Source organism: Ostrea edulis, chromosome 5 (genome assembly GCF_947568905.1).
Source record: "Ostrea edulis chromosome 5, xbOstEdul1.1, whole genome shotgun sequence".
NCBI classification, from domain to species: Eukaryota; Metazoa; Mollusca; class Bivalvia; order Ostreida; family Ostreidae; genus Ostrea; species Ostrea edulis.
Window position 1 is genome coordinate 51,565,887 of NC_079168.1, and position 18,557 is coordinate 51,584,443.

The window sequence follows — 18,557 nt, forward strand, 5'->3', positions numbered from 1 at the left end:
AAAGTATTAATTACTTTGTGCTTAGATACGTATAAATAAAAGAGAAGAAAAAAATGTTTTCACTCAGCAAAACATGATATATATTCATAGCAAAATCTGTATCAGAGATCTCATTCCTTTCTGTCTAAAAAAAATTCTAATTATGTCTCCCCTCTTCCAGGGGGAGACATAGTTTTTGTACTTCATCTGTCTTTCTGTCTGTCACAAAATCTTGTGAACACTTCTCCTATATGGCTTATCGGATAGTCTTGAAACTTTGTGCAATGCTTCATTCTCATTTGTAGATGTGCATATTGGTGGGACAGGATGATCCAATTATTTTCCTTAAAGTTATAGTGGATCTAACAGGGGTGGAAGAACAGTGTCATTGTTACATAAGGGTCCAGCAAATGAAAAGACCCAGTCCCTATTGAAAATTCCCTCTAATTAGATAACAGCTAAACTATAAGCTGATTTTCATGGTGTACAAAATGCATACCTTAAACTCTGGATATTTCAAGACAGTCCTCAAGGAAACTATTGTGAGGCAGTCCATCTTCTTGGAAGGCTGTAGTGATTGTCTTTTTTTTTGTGTGTCTAGCTGAATTCTGCTGAAAGAATTTATTAGTCTCACTATCAACCTTGCCATGCATTAATTTTTTTAAAAGACCACACCTGTAATCAAAATCAAAGCATTACTTGTTTCTAAATATATACATCAGTATCATCACCAACAAAGACAGCCTTGTCTTGAAACACAAGCTTAGCATAACATGAAACCAATCATTACAATGACCAATGTTTCAAATTTATTTATATTAACAGTCCTTGACCAGTCGAATTTGATCAATATTTTCATTAGTTTGTCACTATGAAGATACCGTAATTTTCCAACTCAGTCTCAGATAGACATACACGGAGAAAATTTGTGGCTGGATCGGGAATTGAACCTAGGGACCTCTGTGCAAGATTTTACCAGTTGGTGCCGTGACTACTCGTCCTGCCAGGGGTGAAATGAATCTGGGTTGTGTGTCTTCGACGGCAAAAACAAATTAAAGGGAGGAATTTAGTAGTTAGGGCTACACGGACCGTGGATATCGACCTGGATAGCTCAGTGGTTAGAGCACCTGACTAGTAATGCAGGGATCCTAGGTTCGACTCCTGGTCCAGCCAAATATTTTCTCCTCCCCTATACTGCATTCCGTGACGTAACTTGCGCAGTGTCAAGTTTATACGTGTATCAAATTAAAAATCTAGGCCCACTGGCCTTCATTGTGGAATGAATAGTAGGATTGTTACATATAATGTCCGAAATTACAAACGTTCACAGAAAATACCAAAGATATGACCGAAATTAAAAATTATTGAAGTCGTCAAAGGAGGGACCAAAATTTTTAATGTGAATATGATAGTAGATGTCATGTATTACTGAGGTAATTTTAGCTCCTCTCTCGGTAATTTTTGTCATTTTTTTGGTAATTTCTGTAAATGGTACCGTAGTAGGCTAGTTTTGGTCATTCCTGCGCTGCGGAATGACTTACCACGTGCCCTGGCCTTGTGCTTGTTTAGCCTATATTGAATATACTTACCGATCTTGCAAAAATCTTTTGATTCCCGGGCAATATGGTACTAATATCTCATGTTTTATAAATTAATATACCTCGCGGACACTACTAAAGACAGAGATATTTCCGGCACCAACGGTCTCTTCGTAGATATGTTTGGTCTATCGTCCCGCTTTCCCATATTTGATATTTTCTATCTTTTTTTGCGCAAGAGTTAGCCTATTTTAAGTACAACTGAACTGAAATACAGGGGCAATTAACTCATTGTATAGGGGCAGGTAACTCGTGGTCGCCGCCCTGCAAGCGGTACCAAATAGCGTTAACCGGTGTGGGATGGGACCACAATAGGGGATAAAAAAAATTACATGCGAGTATGTTTGAAAAATCTATTAAAATTTTCTCAGGATTCACTGGACCAGAAAAATTCCAATTTATATGAAAGCTCCCTAACATAGAGTAGATCCAAGTTTGTACAGTCCATGTTTTCCGAGGGTATAGGATGGGGCAACTTTAGGGGGTCAAAGTGTTATATGGTGATAAATGGGAAACATCTTTAAAAATATATCTTGAACTATCTAAGCTAGAGCATATTTTGTGTATATACATTCTTTACGGCAAGACTTTTCATGTGATGCAATGGTGTGTGATCTTTTGACCTGGAAGTTTGACCTACTTTTAAGTTTAGATAAAAATCTGACCTATGCAATATGCCTTGAACTATTTATTTCATACACTGTATACCGATATATATATTTCTTATGGCAAAACCTTTCATTTCATATCATGACCTTTGACCTTTGACCTTGTAACCTTGAAATTGGAGTTTGACTTAATTTTAAGAAAACATAAGCTATTAGATATATCCAGAACTATTTTAGGTGGGGTTTTCAAATTTGTATCTAGATTCTTTATGGTAAAATCTTGTGCACAATGGTGTGTTTGATCTTTTGACTTTGAAGTTTGACCTACTTCATAAAATGAACCTGACCTATTCAATATCTTCTGAACTATTTAAGGTATTTTGTATATAGAATTGTTATGGCAAGACATTTTATCAAATTTTTCATCCTATGACCCTTAACCTTGAAATTTGACCTACTTTTAAGAAAACATAACCTGTTAAATATCTTCAGACTATTCAATGTAGGGCTTCCATATTTTGTATATAGATATGACAAGACCTTGTGATATAATCGTATTTAAACTTGTGACATTGACACACTTTCTTTAAAAAATCTGACCTAAATCAATCGATATCTCCTAAACTATTTAAAGTAAAGCTTTTATATTTTGTATATAAATCCTTGAAATATATGGAGCGCCAAATTAACATAAACTCAAATAATTGAAGATATCTTCAATTATTTGAAGATATCATCAATTCAATTATTGCTCTCTTTATCTGAATTAATGAGCGCATTAAATCAATTACTGCTCTCATCAAATGAATTAATGCGCGCATCAGTTGGATTAATGAGAGCAATAATTGATTTAATGCATGCATTAATTCAATTATTGCTCTCTTCAATTCAATTGATGCGCGAATCAATTGAATTAATGAGAGCAATAATATATTTGATGCGCACATTAAATCAATTATTGCTCTCATCAGTTGCTCTCATCAATTGAATTAATGCGCGCATCAATTGAATTAATGAGAGCAATAATTGATTTGATGCGCGCATTAATTCAATTATTGCTCTCTTCAATTCAATTGATGCGCGAATCAATTGAATTAATGAGAGCAATAATATATTTGATGCGCACATTAAATCAATTATTGCTCTCATCAGTTGCTCTCATCAATTGAATTAATGCGCGCATCAATTGAATTAATGAGAGCAATAATTGATTTGATGCGCGCATTAATTCAATTATTGCTCTCTTCAATTTAATTGATGCGCGCATCAATTGAATTAATGAGAGCAATAATAGATTTGATGCGCGAATTAATTCAATTATTGCTCTCTTCAATTCATTTGATGAGAGCGTCAATTTAGTAGAAATATTGCTCGCAATAATTAATTTAGAGCTCGGTATAAATAATCTGATGATCTCTATAATTAATTCAATTGAAGATATCTTTAATTCATTTACAGTGCTTTTGTATAAGGAATTAATGCACGCATCAATTCTTTTAAAGAGAGCAACAATTCAATATATAAAGATATCATTAATTCAATTGTGGATATGTTGATATCTTTAATCATATAGTTGCTCTCTCTCTCTAAAAGAATTATTGCTCTCTTCAAATGAATTAAAGATATCATTAATTCAATTGAAGAGAGCAATAATTGAATTAATGCGCGCATTAAATCCATTATTGCTCTCATCAAATGAATTAATGCACGCATAAATTCAATTATTGCTCTCATCAATTGATTTAATTCGTGCATTATATCAATTATCGCTCTCTTCAATTGAATTGTAGCGCACATCAATTCAATTGTTGATATCATTAATTCATTTGAAGAGATCATTAATTCAAAAGAAGCGCGCGTCAATTCAGCAGAAGAATTAATGCTTTCATCAATTCAATTAATGCGCGCAATAATTCAGAATTGAAGATATCATTAATTATTTGAAGAGATCTTTAATTAAATTGTTGCGCGCATCAAATGAATTGATGATATCTTTAAATAATTGAAGATATCTTCAATTATTTGAGTTTATGTTAATTTGGCGCTCCATAGACCTGGACCTGGAAGTTTGACTTACTTTTAATAAAATTTTGACGTATTCAATATCTCCTGAACTATATTAAGGCATTCAATGTGTAACTAAAGGACAATGAACAATTTTGAAGGATTTAAATCAACAAAAATGTTTATCGTTAGATAATGATAAAAGAGAAGTAGATGAAATTCACATGACTGGCAAATTGCACTGGATACTTTTTTGAAGAGTTATCTTCCCTTTGTAAAATTAAGAAAAATCTAATTTTCCAAAAATGTGTGCGGTAAAGGATTAACTTTATTTCATATTTCCATAAAGAGATAGTGTAACTTTCTACCAAGAGATTTGTATAATTTCTGTTAAAGATATTTTAATAAAACATACTCTTTCCATAGACTATGTTTTAAAATCATGTTCTAGGTCAAATAAATCAAGCAGTAAACAAAATTTAAAAAATTCCTATGGTGGATTATTTTAGTTGATGAACCATTCAAAATGATACCATGATTTAAAAATCCCACCATCCATTTACTATTTATGAAATATGGTCGTTATGCATTGAATACCTTAAAATTTTATAGTTTACATATTTTGTATATATATATATTTCTTATGGCATGCAAGGTATTTCATTTCATATCATGATCTATGACCTTGGTTCTATCCAGGACAACAAGATCATGCTAGTTATGAATATTAGTGTTGATGCATCTCTGTGTTGATCAGTTGGGTTAAAGTTTTGACTAGGTTGGGGCCACAATATGGGGTCAACATTTTTCATGGGATTAAAGATTGATGAAAAAAGTCTTTTAAAAATCAACACAGCTGAACCATGACAGGGCCAAAGTAACTCAGGTGAGCGATGTGGCCCATGGGCTCTTTGTTTATTTTTTTAAAATATTTTTCTTTTCTATCCTTCTTTCAAAACACATTAAAAAAAGGTGGGTGTCAAAGGGCGGGTATAGGTCTAAAGAAGAATGAAAGAAAAGCATGTATGCGCTTTTAATTAAAAAACATTTCTTGTAGGCCTAGTACAGATATTTGTCTAAACCATGTAAGATTTGACGCGACGTACGCCGGGCCGCGCGTGCAACAGTATGAATTATTCAGAATGCGGTTGTGCAAATATTAGGAAAGTAACCTGATTCCGAAGCTTTCCGATTGTGCATGCGGAAAGCCTCGGGAACCAGACTAAAAATGAAAGTAGTATCGAACAGAAAGTAGACACCGAGTCTCTTATTAGTAAGGCTAGACTAGTTATTCTTCGACATGAAACCAAGACATTCAAAATCAGAATGGAAAACATCCGAACGACAGGAACCTTTCAACAGAAAAAGAGGAAGGGGAAGGAGAAAATGGCATAATAAAAGAGAGTCGGGCCTTTCGAAGACTGACTCTCAGTCTCAGTCTCACTCAGACTCTGTGCCAGGATGCAGGAACGATGCCATCGCCAATGATGCAGGAAGATCTACTGCTGCAGATTGTGATATCCTTTCAGTACTATAAGATAAATTATGATTAGTTGAGGGTAACATTGAAAATTTTCACCCCGAGAAAGCCATTGTCATCCAAGACACAATTTGTTTTATTATAGGACCACTGAGTGTCAAACATTTATTAGATATACAACAAAGCAAAACATTGAGGTTTGAGGGAGTTAAAGCACAGGAGTTTGAAATTTTCTCAATAAAGTCAATAAAATTCACTAGATTGACTAAACCATGAGCTATGTGCGTTAGCTCATGACTTATAAGTCCATCAAGTGAATTTTATTGACTTTATTGAGAAAATTTCAAACTCCTGTGTTTAACTGACCATTAATGAGACAGAAATCATTTGATTGTGATGTCGCAGTAGAATGATGCAAAAACATGATGAGCGTTAACAACGTAAATCACAAAACATGCAATTATTAAAGAAGCTAAACTCATCGAAATAAGATATAAACATGAAACGAAATTCAAAATTGCATTAGAATGGGAATATATATATTATCTTTATCTTCTTATTTGCAACTGCAGGTAATGTAAATTTGATAGGACTCGCAAACATCCATTTTACCGTGTATGTTATCTAGCAATCTACAATGAACCATACACTCTGTGTGCATGTGATGGTTTTTATACTAGCAACATTGTTAAGTATTGGTACTGTTTGCTAGATATTAACACCCAAAAGGGTGTGGATAAATTTTGTTCTAAAAGGGTAAAAATCAGTTATTTTAAATGCTTCTCGACCAATCAGATTCGACTAAATTACATGAAAGTATAATAAAGCAAGAAATGGAATGCAATATCATAATTAATTATAATAATGACTTTGGACAGTTAACCAATCACATAGCTATTATATAGGCCTAATATTGATAGGTAGTATCTACTATATACTATCAGTTTGAATTAAAACATAAATTACATGTATATATTTTAAAATATTAAATCTGCTTATGAATTTGGCTCATTATTGGATGTATCCAGTTTGAATGATTAATTGGTTAAATCCCTTTCAGATTGTAGTTTATTATACCAGTAAGTTCTAAGAGCTATGATTTGAATGACGCCCACCCCCACCCATCCTGAAATTATGGCTTAATTATTAGTCTACATTTATTTAAGTGAAGGATAATTATATTGAAAGCAAACAAGATGATATAATTGAATACATACATTTTTTAAAAGGCAAAAATTGCAGTTCTTTTTTTAAAACATGGAACGAAATATTAGGTATACTGTTGTACATTCAACCTAAACACACACACACAAAATGCAAACATCTGACTGAACATCATGTTAAACGTGCATACATGATATCACTTGGAAGTTCTTTTAATTGATTTCATGATATTCTTGTTCATTTTTATGCAGTTTTAAAAAAAATAATAAATTATGGTTTGAGCCATATGGCTGTAAAAGTAAACTACAGCGAAAATAAGGCAAATACAGTACATGTGTCTATTTCATTCAATTTTTTTCTTTAACTTATTTACAAATACCAGGGTTCTATTATGACCCAAAGAAAAAAAAATACTTCAAAATCCAACCTAACCAATTTTCCAGCCTTGGATACACTGTAACAAAGCAGAATATGGAGAAGAAAGCACAAGAAGTAAAAAGAATAGAAAGTCTGAACAAGCAGACAGACAAAGTACATGCACACCATTTTCTGGAACTGATGAATAGACAAGCAATTGGAAATATTGGTTCTGTCCAGTTTCAGAGATATTTCATCCACAAGAGGATATCGTGCATTGATAATAACCCTAACCAAAATATTACTGTGCCATCAATTCATGGTATTGTAGAACACCCAAAAATGATTGGTTTAAACTCTAATCATGATAAATTTATTTCATTGTGGAACCTTAAAAGTAATTTAGCCAAACATATTAATATTGTAAACATTAAAATGGCAGACACTGGTGGAATAGACATTGATTTTGGAAAGTCCTACCTCAGTGAGTGTGTTTGTGTATCCAGCATGTTTTGGACAGAAAGGAAGAGGTCGATGCCACTTCATATATTGTACACCTCGGCACCTTACTACTCTGGTAATGGAAGTAGTATAGCTCACATTTGTCAGGTCTCAGACCAAGGCCAGTGTGGCACCCCAAATTCCTTCAGTATTGGTCAGCGATACATATGGTGTTGTGCCCTGGACCCTGACTACAGGAAGTTCAGTGCTGGGTGTGAGAAAGGTGCGCTTCTTGTAGATGTAGAAACTCGCCGAATGTGGGAGATCTTTACGCAGAGGAGTGATGTGTCCAGCACAGTGTTCACTCATCAGGTAAATGTGATTCAGTTGTTACAAAATCATTCTTCCTAAAATCCCCTCCAATACGCAAGTTCCGAGTTACACAAAAATTATTTCCCTTTGTCGAACTCTTTCGCATTTTATGACGTATGGTGGGTACACAATGTATACATTATATCGTAGACTGGCATTGTACATAATGATTACGTACGATTAATGTAATAAAAGCGTAACTTTTGTTTATATCAATCACTGGTTTATATATTCTGGTCATATCAAGCATAATCTGTTTGAATAAGATCATCAAATTGGCTATTAAATCATTATTCGTTTCCTCTTCTACATGAGTGACGCTTTTATCAAAGAAAGATGGCAATTAACAGTATTTGTTTGAGCCATTTTGTTATCCAATACTCATAAACTCACTAAAGTTGCCTTTCCCCTAGCTGAGATAGGATGGTCTCAGAAACTCTGGATATCATCTTTTAAGAAATAATACAACGATAGTAATTAGCAAATGTACCCACTGTCATCATATTTTACGTCATAATTTACGGAAGAGTTCGACAAAGGGAAATAACTCTTGGGGAACTCGGAACTTCCGTATTCTTTGATATAGAAATCCAGCTTTATACAGATGGTTATATATGACCCCCAGGGGTAGGTTGGGGCCATAATAAGGATCAAAGTTTTACATACGAATATGTAGGGAAAATCTTTAAATATGGGCCAAGGTGACTCAGGTGAGTGATGTGGCCCATGGGCCTCTTGTTATGAATTGCAGTACCTAACCAGTAATTATTTCATATACAGATTTCAAACATTTTTAGCTCACCTGAGCCGAAAGCTGAATTGATCTTTTCTCAGCAAACCTCTAAACAGGTAAAATACTTAATAATGGGAAAAAATGTAACTCCAGAGTTACTCCCCTGCAAATTTTTTTTGAAAACCAAGCAATAATTTTGAATTCAGTAACCCAATTCAGTCTGTACCTTTGTGTACAATATACCTGTATTCAATTGTCTATTCTCTCTGTTGGCCGAGAATTGTCAGTGTGACTATTGTATTCACTTCCAACAGAATTGCAAGTTTTTTACACAGTGCTTTAGCTCTTTATTTAACCCGTTCAGTTTGACAAATTAGGTTTACTTTGTTGCCCATTGAAATTTTGTGTCCTCTGCAAGTCTCAAATGCAATCCAATGGCAGATTATTGGAATGAGGAAAACAGGTATGTCATTGAGACAAATTGGTCATCAAGTAGGTCATTACCATTCAACCATCTGTAGAATTGTCAGAAAGTGCCAGTTAACAAATGATGTCAAAGATCATGCAAGATCTGGAAGACCCCATAAAACATCTGTTTGGGAGGATAATGGAATCAGAAGGATGGTTGGACAAAACATTTTTACCAATAGCTCAGTTCTAAAAAGGAAATGGTTGCCACATTGGTTGTTTTCAATGAGAACAGTGCAGAATCAAGTGAAGTCACTTGGCTATTTTGGAAGAAGACCCACAAAGAGAACTTTGCTTACATCCAACTACAAAGCAGCACATATGCAATGGTGTCGAGCTCACTAATGTTGGAACCTAGCCTCTTGGAGAAAAAGTCCATTGGTCCAACCAGAGTTGCTTTTTGCTACATATTACAAATGAGTATATGACAGCAATCTAGAACTGCACGAATGAAATATTGATTGAAGAGACGATTCTGTTTGGTGTTGGATCTGTTATGGTGTGGGACTGTTTCCTATGACTTGTAAGCTGGATTTTATAACAGTTAGGGACAACCATAATACACAAAATTTCCAAAGGGACATTCTTGCTGCAAGTGTTGTGCCTAATTTCGACAATCACCATCTTCAACCAAGGCCAGTGTTCAGGAATGACAATGCTAAACTACATCATGCTCTCATACTTTGCAGGATTTTTTGCACAGTGTCAGTTGTGGCACTCTCATGACTTGCTCAAAGTTCAGATTTGAACCCTATTGAGCAAATTTGGGACATCATTGATCTCCCAAGTTCATCAAAGGACACCACGAATTCAAACATTATATGAACTGACACTGGCACATCGTTGGTTACCCACAGGTGCTTCTAATTAATTCTCTCCATCATCATTTGAGGGAGTGTGTGTGGACTCGAAACCGTGGTTTGTGATGATGACACAGGCACTGCATCAGCAAGCTCCACTACAACTTTTATTTTGTAAACCTTCATTTCTAATGGAGCGCCAAATTAACATAAACTCAAATAATTGAAGATATCTTCAATTATTTGAAGATATCATCAATTCATTTGATGCGCGCAACAATTTAATTAAAGATCTCTTCAAATAATTAATGATATCTTCAATTCTGAGTTATTGCGCGCATTAAATGAATTGATGATAGCATTAATTCTTCTGCTGAATTGATGCGTGCTTTAATTGAATTAATGATCTTCAAATGAATTAATGATATCAACAATTGAATTGATGCGTGCTACAATTCAATTGAAGAGAGCAATAATTGATATAATGCACGCATTAAATCAATTGATGAGAGCAATAATTGAATTGATACGTGCATTAATTCATTTGATGAGAGCAATAATGGATTTAATGCGCGCATTAATTCAATTATTGCTCTCTTCAATTGAATTAATAATATCTTTAATTCATTTGAAGAGAGCAATAATTCTTTTAGAGAGAGCAACTATATAGTTAAAGACATCTTCAATTCAACATATCCACAATTGAATTAATGATCTCTTTAATTGAATTGTTGCTCTCTTTAAAAGAATTGATGCGCGCATTAATCCCTTATACAAAAGCATTGTAAATAATTAAAGATATCTTCAATTGAATTAAAGAGATCATCAAATTATTTATACCGAGCTCTAAATCAATTATTGCGAGCAATAATTTCTACGAAATTGATGCTCTCATCAATTGAATTGAAGAGAGCAATAATTGAAGTAATGCGCGCATCAAATCTATTATTGCTCTCATTAATTCAATTGATGCGTGAATCAATTGATTTGAAGAGAGCAATAATTGAATAAATGCGTGCATTAAATCAATTATTGCTCTCATTAATTCAATTGATGCGCGCATTAATTCAATTGATGAGAGCAATAATTGAATTGAAGCGCACATTAATTCATTTGATGAGAGCAATAATTGATTTAATGCGCACATTAATTCAATTAAAGAGAGCAATAATTGAATTGATGATATCTTCAAATAATTGAGTTTATGTTAATTTGGCGCTCCATACATTTCCTTGTTGGATTTATCAGTGCTGTGATTTTATACTTTGATTATTTCATCACTTCACACTCGTACATGTACTAGTACTTTGAAAGTGCTAAGCATGTATTGCTGTAGCTCTTTTGTGTCACCAGTTGGCCTTCTACTTTCATTTTCAAGTATCCAGATAACTGTCACCTTTGAAGTTACTTTGACAAGATTCTGTCTGCTATCTCCCGATGAGATATCAGAAATGGGACCATTTATATCTGTAAAACTGACCAAACACAACCTTACAGGTAGGAGACTCAAAGAAATGAACACTATCTAGTATCCATTTTTCCTCTTCTCATGTTTTCTTCATGGAATGCACATTCAGAACTGCAATTTAAAAAAAAAGTAGTGTATAAAGCCATATTTCATGTAAATGCCAGAATCCACATGGTTAAAGGTATTCCATACTTTAAATACTTCTGTTTAACAAGAACCGTAATTTGTGGGAAGATGATCTGAAGAATTTATGCAAAAATAAAATTTTGAAGAATAACTCATAGAGTGATTTAGTCTCACTGTAACTACAGCCTGGTGTGATTTACTTTCTCGACACACCGGTCGTGGTAGTAGAGAGTAACTAATAAGTGGAAAGTTGTGATTTTGAGCACCGCTCATGCCAAGGCCTTGTCAAACTTAAGAAGTAAATATAGGTAGTGATTGCTCCTTAAGGCATTTAGAAATGACAATCATGGGTTTTACGGATATGACCTTAAAAACGGAGGTCCCATGTTGCGGCAAGCATTGACATGTAAAAGAACCCTCCCTGTAACGTGTTACGGCACTGAGCTGCGGCATGAAGCATACCAATAGGCCTAAAGTGTGGTACTTTTGACACCTACAACTGGTGATGTCTCAGTAGGAGTGAAAACGTCTTGATGGGATTTACATATATGTAAAACAACCACAATATGGTTCCTATCTTTATTTTTGTTTGGACCAAATTTGTTAATAATTTGTATGTGTAATTCTATCCCTTGCATTCATTAATATAACATTAAAAAAAAGATGTAAATGGTTGTATGTTATTTTCACAGAATCCCTGTATCCTGTACAGTGGCAACACGAAGGGTTGCATATTTACTCACGACACACGCAGCCATCTAGATCGAACATTAACTGAGCTGAGAATGAAAGGAATAGTGACCAGTTTACAACTAACAGACAATGATATCCATCTCTTGGCCAGTGACGCTCTGGGAAATGTGTGTTATCAGTCAAAATTATCTTTAGTTATCCAATTCAACCTTAGTAGTATTTCCAAGAAAGCAAATCCATTAAAGCAAACATGTTATTATAATGTATTTATTGATATCCATGCTGCACCTGTTTACGTGAAAGGGGTTAGAAAGAAGTGGTTCTAAAATGGTTGCTTTGAAATGGAAGTTAGTTAAATGCTTACAATTTCTAGTGCATATCTAGATTCCAACATTTTTTGTGTGTAGAAAATCTTGTTACAGGACAATAACATCATTGTGGCATCATAATGCTGAAACATCTATAAATGATGGTGATACAATTCAAATGTAACCAATCATGTTCAAGAAAGCAGTACTGGCTATTTTGTGGCTATTGTACTATATTTTTAATATTTTTCTCATAGGAGGGTTTTGTTTGCAGCAATGTTAAGACACCCTTTACATGTTATGTAACACCTATTTTAAAGAAAGGGAAATTATCAGATATCATTGAAAGACTTGTAATTTTTCAAAAGTCATAGGTCAGATTTGGTCTATCTGACCTACGTTCTTGACAAGGGCAGCTTATAAATATCATTTATAACCTCTAGTTTCTTATTTGAAGGCCTTACTGTGGGATCTTAGGATGCAGAAGGTGATAGTTGAGTACAGGGGAATGAAGAACGAAAGTACGCGCAACCCTATTCATATGGACGATGCTGAGAGAGTAGTGTATGGATGTAAGTGTCACACTTTATGTCTTTCATTTCACTCCAATTCAGATGCTGTGGAATATTGACAGTAAAACTTATACATTTCTGTAACCAATGTCACTAGATTTTTAAAAGTATGTTAGAGAGTATACACAGGAAAGACATTTGTGAATGGCATTGTTCCAAGACTAGTTTAATGTATCTGACTTCTGTGAATGTTCCGTCAGCCTTACTTCTAATTCAGTATTAGTAAGAAAAATAGGCAATGTTTTTATTAGATTATATTCGTTGAACTGTGTGATAATTTGTAATCTTTTTTGCCATTTTGTGTTTTAATTTTAGGCGATTTAGAAGGTTACACAAGATTTTGGTGTAAGGACTCGGGGAAACTTTTGAGAACCATTCCAGCTCCAGTTCCATGTTCTTCGACCAGTGTACCAGCTGTTTTGTATTCTGATAGGTGGGGAAACAAAGCTGGCAACTCTGCTTTGTTGTTAGGATCGGGCAACAAGTTGTATCTGTATAAAATCTGAACATCTTCGGTGGCAGTAAATGTGAACAAGCAGCAAATTAGACCACTGAGAGTGTAAGTCTGACAACATCTGAACATCTACAGTGTGTGATAACTATAATAAGGTGTGAACAAGCAATGAATTAGACCACTGAGAGTGTAAGTCTGACAACATCTGAACATCTACAGTGTGTGATAACTATAATAATGTGAACGAGTAATGAATTAGACCACTGAGAATGTAACAGTCTGACAACATCTGAACATCTACAGTGTGTGATAACTATGATAATGTGTGAACAAGCTTAGACCACTGAGAGTGTAAGTCTGACAACATCTGAACATCTACAGTGTGTGATAACTATGATAATGTGTGAACAAGCTTAGACCACTGAGAGTGTAAGTCTGACAACATCTGAACATCTACAGTGTGTGATAACTATGATAATGTGTGAACAAGCTTAGACCACTGAGAGTGTAACAGTCTGACAACATCTGAACATCTACAGTGTGTGATAACTATAATAAGGTGTGAACAAGCTTAGACCACTGAGAGTGTAAGTCTGACAACATCTGAACATCTACAGTGTGTGATAACTATAATAATGTGTGAACAAGCAATGAATTAGACCACTGAGAGTGTAACAGTCTGACAACATCTGAACATCTACAGTGTGTGATAACTATGATAATGTGTGAACAAGCTTAGACCACTGAGAGTGTAAGTCTGACAACATCTGAACATCTACAGTGTGTGATAACTATAATAAGGTGTGAACAAGCAATGAATTAGACCACTGAGAGTGTAAGTCTGACAACATCTGAACATCTACAGTGTGTGATAACTATAATAATGTGAACAAGTAATGAATTAGACCACTGAGAGTGTAAGTCTGACAACATCTGAACATCTACAGTGTGTGATAACTATAATAAGGTGTGAACAAGCAATGAATTAGACCACTGAGAGTGTAAGTCTGACAACATCTGAACATCTACAGTGTGTGATAACTATAATAATGTGTGAACAAGCAATGAATTAGACCACTGAGAGTGTAACAGTCTGACAACATCTGAACATCTACAGTGTGTGATAACTATGATAATGTGTGAACAAGCTTAGACCACTGAGAGTGTAAGTCTGACAACATCTGAACATCTACAGTGTGTGATAACTATAATAAGGTGTGAACAAGCAATGAATTAGACCACTGAGAGTGTAAGTCTGACAACATCTGAACATCTACAGTGTGTGATAACTATAATAATGTGTGAACAAGCAATGAATTAGACCACTGAGAATGTAACAGTCTGACAACATCTGAACATCTACAGTGTGTGATAACTATGATAATGTGTGAACAAGTAATGAATTAGACCACTGAGAGTGTAACAGTCTGACAACATCTGAACATCTACAGTGTGTGATAACTATAATAAGGTGTGAACAAGTAATGAATTAGACCACTGAGAGTGTAAGTCTGACAACATCTGAACATCTACAGTGTGTGATAACTATGATAATGTGTGAACAAGCTTAGACCACTGAGAGTGTAAGTCTGACAACATCTGAACATCTACAGTGTGTGATAACTATAATAAGGTGTGAACAAGCAATGAATTAGACCACTGAGAGTGTAAGTCTGACAACATCTGAACATCTACAGTGTGTGATAACTATAATAATGTGAACAAGTAATGAATTAGACCACTGAGAGTGTAACAGTCTGACAACATCTGAACATCTACAATGTGTGATAACTAATAAGGTGTGAACAAGCAATGAATTAGACCACTGAGAGTGTAAGTCTGACAACATCTGAACATCTACAGTGTGTGACAATATGTATTAACTAGCAGTGAATTAGACTATTGAGAGTGTATACTTGTCTGACAACATCTGAACATTAACTATTGTTAGGTAGTTCTGTATACTACATGTAAGACTATTAGTCATCGTTAAGAAAATGTGTTCATTTCTTAATTAAAACAACTGAGTAGGTGATGGTGTGTTTTCTTGAATTCAACAAAAAGATTGAGTTGTCAAGAAGTAATATAATTATCATTTATCGTTTTAATAACTAGTCAATTTGCAAAAATGGTTTGTCATATTTTTATAGTTAAACTGGTATTTGAAAAATCTACAAGGCTATATGCATACTTCATTATCAGGTACATAACATCGTTTTACAAAGTAGGGGGAGGGGGGGGGGGGGGGGGGTGGCAGCCGGAAAAGTTGGAAGTTGACTTGTCGAAAATATGAGTGCATTCAATCTATAAATTCGTGTAAATAAATAAAATCTACGCTTTACAACATAAAGGTTGAGCGTTATAACGCGTAATTTTTCGTGTTATAACACCAAAAAAAAATTTAGATACGAAAATGGGCTTTCCTAACATTTATACAATGAGGTGTACTAAAAATACCTAAATGTAAAATTTACGGTATCCCACATTAAACCTTTTTATGAGAAACCAAAAGTATATCTTAATAAATTGATAAAAATGGTGAAAAGGATTTCTTCCGATACCTGCTGGAGTAACTGGAACTCATTATTTGAATAAATGACTGTACTTAGTACTCTCTCTCTCTCTCTCTCTCTCTCTCTCTCTCTCTCTCTCATGAAAAATAATAAGTCCTATTCAATCAGTACATTTATGTACTTTAATTATACTTGAATTATACTTGAATGGAAAAATAAAATAAAGAATCATGATTTTAAAAAGGGGGAACCAGTCCTCTTCCCCTCCTAATTCCTGATTTTGAATTGAAATTTTCTTTAGATGAAAATGCGGGCCAACCTAGCTCACAGGTTCAACTTGGTTTTATTTATGCTGTTGAAACCCCCACAGAAAACCCAACATTTATTCAAATATTATCGTATGTATGACTTCAGTCTCATATCAGATTTTCTTCAAATTAATATACGTTGATGATTTTTACAACATAGTGTTTTTTTAAAAAAAAAACCCAATTAAAATCAATATGAAAGTGGAGTTCTGAGCTGCAAGTCGATTGAGAAAAAATGTTCAGTTTCTTTTGCTGTTGATTTTTTAAATTTCTTTATGTACCTGTAAAAATTATACCATAGCTGCAACTTGATTTAGAATTAATCTTAAATTTCGGGAACAAGAGAAGGCTCTGAAACGTTTCCGTCAATTATTTATCTCATTATAATTAATCGTTATAACCAGATACTAACACGTTATAACGAAATAATTATCTTGTTATAACGAGATAAGTAACTCGTTATAACGAGATGCTGACTCGTTATAACGCTAACTCATTGGTGCCCGTCATCTGGTTCTATCATGATGTCAGTTCTTTAAACTTAAATTTACTAACAAGGGGATGTATGCTGGCAACATTCTTCGTCATAAAAAGTTCAGTCTTCAAAGCAAGTCTACACCCAGTATTTCGTACAAATGTACTTCTACTATTGCATCCAAACTTTTTATTTACAAACTTTACAGTACATGGGTGTATACCATCTTATACACAATATTCACCTACGTGTCTTTCAATTTCGGCCTGTATGTATTATATCTTTATATCTACTGTACTGCCTGTGTATGTGAATCCAATGAGCCATATGGCACACGGAAATACTGAAACTGAGGCTAAACATGTCATTACTGGTGATGACGATATACATGCCAAGAAATTCTTAGCAAAATCTCCGGTATAGAAAAACCGTTATAAATCTGCAGTGACCGCAATTAAGAGATAAGCGACGGCTACTATTAATCAGCATGTAATATGACCCTATTGAAGCCAACGAATTCAGACCGGACGGGATTTCTTGGCATGCATGTAGTTGAAAATTGCCGATTTAAAAGGTCTTAAATTCAGAGCTAGAACCCTGGTCTTTCAATTGTTTATTATGAATTATGTCGAAGATTATGTTAGACGATGGGCTAAGTATGAAAAATAAAAACTTAATACCTTGTCAGAATGGATGGGGATATTAAAATCACGTATTAGTATTAGACACATCAAAACAAAAGCCTTCTGTCTTTAGTAGACCAGAAGAATTGGACAACATGAGGAATATGTTTTGGTTTCAGGTGAAACAATATAGCTGTATTTTAAACTTTGCATTAATTCAACATTTGGTAATCCCACTTACACTCCAACTTCCCTTTCAAAGGATGAAATTCTTCATAATCATACTTCAGTTTTAAACATTTATTATCCCGGTCAATGGGACAAATGAATATGACTTACCGTACCTATACTGAATTCCTAAACTTCACAAAACCCCTCAAAAGCAGATACATTGCTGGATCCAGTAAATGTTCTACCAAGCCCCTATCTTTGCTCAGCACGAAAATATTAATTTCTGTAGCGGAGAAACTTCAAACATATTGTGCCACAACATATGTCAGAAGTGGTGCAAATCTAATATGGATTCTAAAAAATTCTAAAGAACTTTTGAAGTAAAAAATTAACAACATCAAAACTCATGACCTTTCAACACTTTACTCGACTATTCCTCATGATAAATTAAAGACTTAATTTTTAGACATCATAGACAGTGTTGCGTCTTCAATAAGATGGAAAAGGGAAATATTCATATCTAATTATCAGTCATTAAAATTTACTTTGTTAAAAACACCACTCTGATTCTACGCACAATTATTCTGAAGTTGATATTAAAAAGATGCTGGAGTTCCTGATTGACAATTGGTGATCAGGGTCTTCCAACAGTTTGTTGGAATTCCCATGGTCATGATTGTGCTCCTTTATTAGCCGACCTGTTATTATATTCTTACGAGGCAGAATGCATTTAAAAGCTTCTACATGAGATAGAAGTAATCACAATTGTTAATCCTAGTTTTACAAATTGTGATACTATATTTATCAGATAAACTATGTTTAACATTCGTTAATTATAGTTT

General features: G+C 34.2%; 1 protein-coding gene and 1 long non-coding RNA gene across 3 annotated transcripts in view; one reads left to right on the plus strand and one right to left on the minus strand.

Annotated features, from left to right (window-relative positions):
- LOC125675171 (uncharacterized) overlaps window positions 1–1,739 on the minus strand; it is a 7,997-nt gene extending 6,258 nt beyond the window's left edge. The window contains exons 1-2 of one of the 2 annotated variants that reach the window (XR_008802862.1): window positions 1,569–1,739; window positions 479–587 (exon numbers count right to left, since the gene is read on the minus strand). This is a non-coding gene — a long non-coding RNA (uncharacterized LOC125675171). Of the gene's footprint in view, window positions 1–478; window positions 591–1,568 lie in introns of both variants that reach the window. The other variant, XR_008802863.1, reaches the window with a different exon arrangement.
- Window positions 1,740–5,277: 3,538 nt separating this feature from the next.
- LOC125652659 (DDB1- and CUL4-associated factor 4-like) lies at window positions 5,278–15,658 on the plus strand. The gene is made up of 5 exons (XM_048882014.2): window positions 5,278–5,706; window positions 7,207–8,003; window positions 12,291–12,458; window positions 13,057–13,171; window positions 13,487–15,658. The coding sequence occupies exons 1-5, from the start codon at window positions 5,490–5,492 to the stop codon at window positions 13,675–13,677; spliced, it is 1,488 nt and encodes a 495-aa protein (XP_048737971.2). The 5' UTR covers window positions 5,278–5,489; the 3' UTR covers window positions 13,678–15,658.
- The last annotated feature ends 2,899 nt before the right edge of the window (window positions 15,659–18,557 follow it).

Bases quoted from the DNA above. Each gene is read 5' to 3' on its own strand.
- LOC125652659 (XM_048882014.2), top strand. From the start codon at position 5,490: ATGAAACCAAGACATTCAAAATCAGAATGGAAAACATCCGAACGACAG. The intron at 8,004-12,290 runs GTAAATGTGATT...TTATTTTCACAG, and splicing joins GCACAGTGTTCACTCATCAG to AATCCCTGTATCCTGTACAG. The intron at 12,459-13,056 runs GTGTGTTATCAG...TCTTATTTGAAG, and splicing joins CCAGTGACGCTCTGGGAAAT to GCCTTACTGTGGGATCTTAG.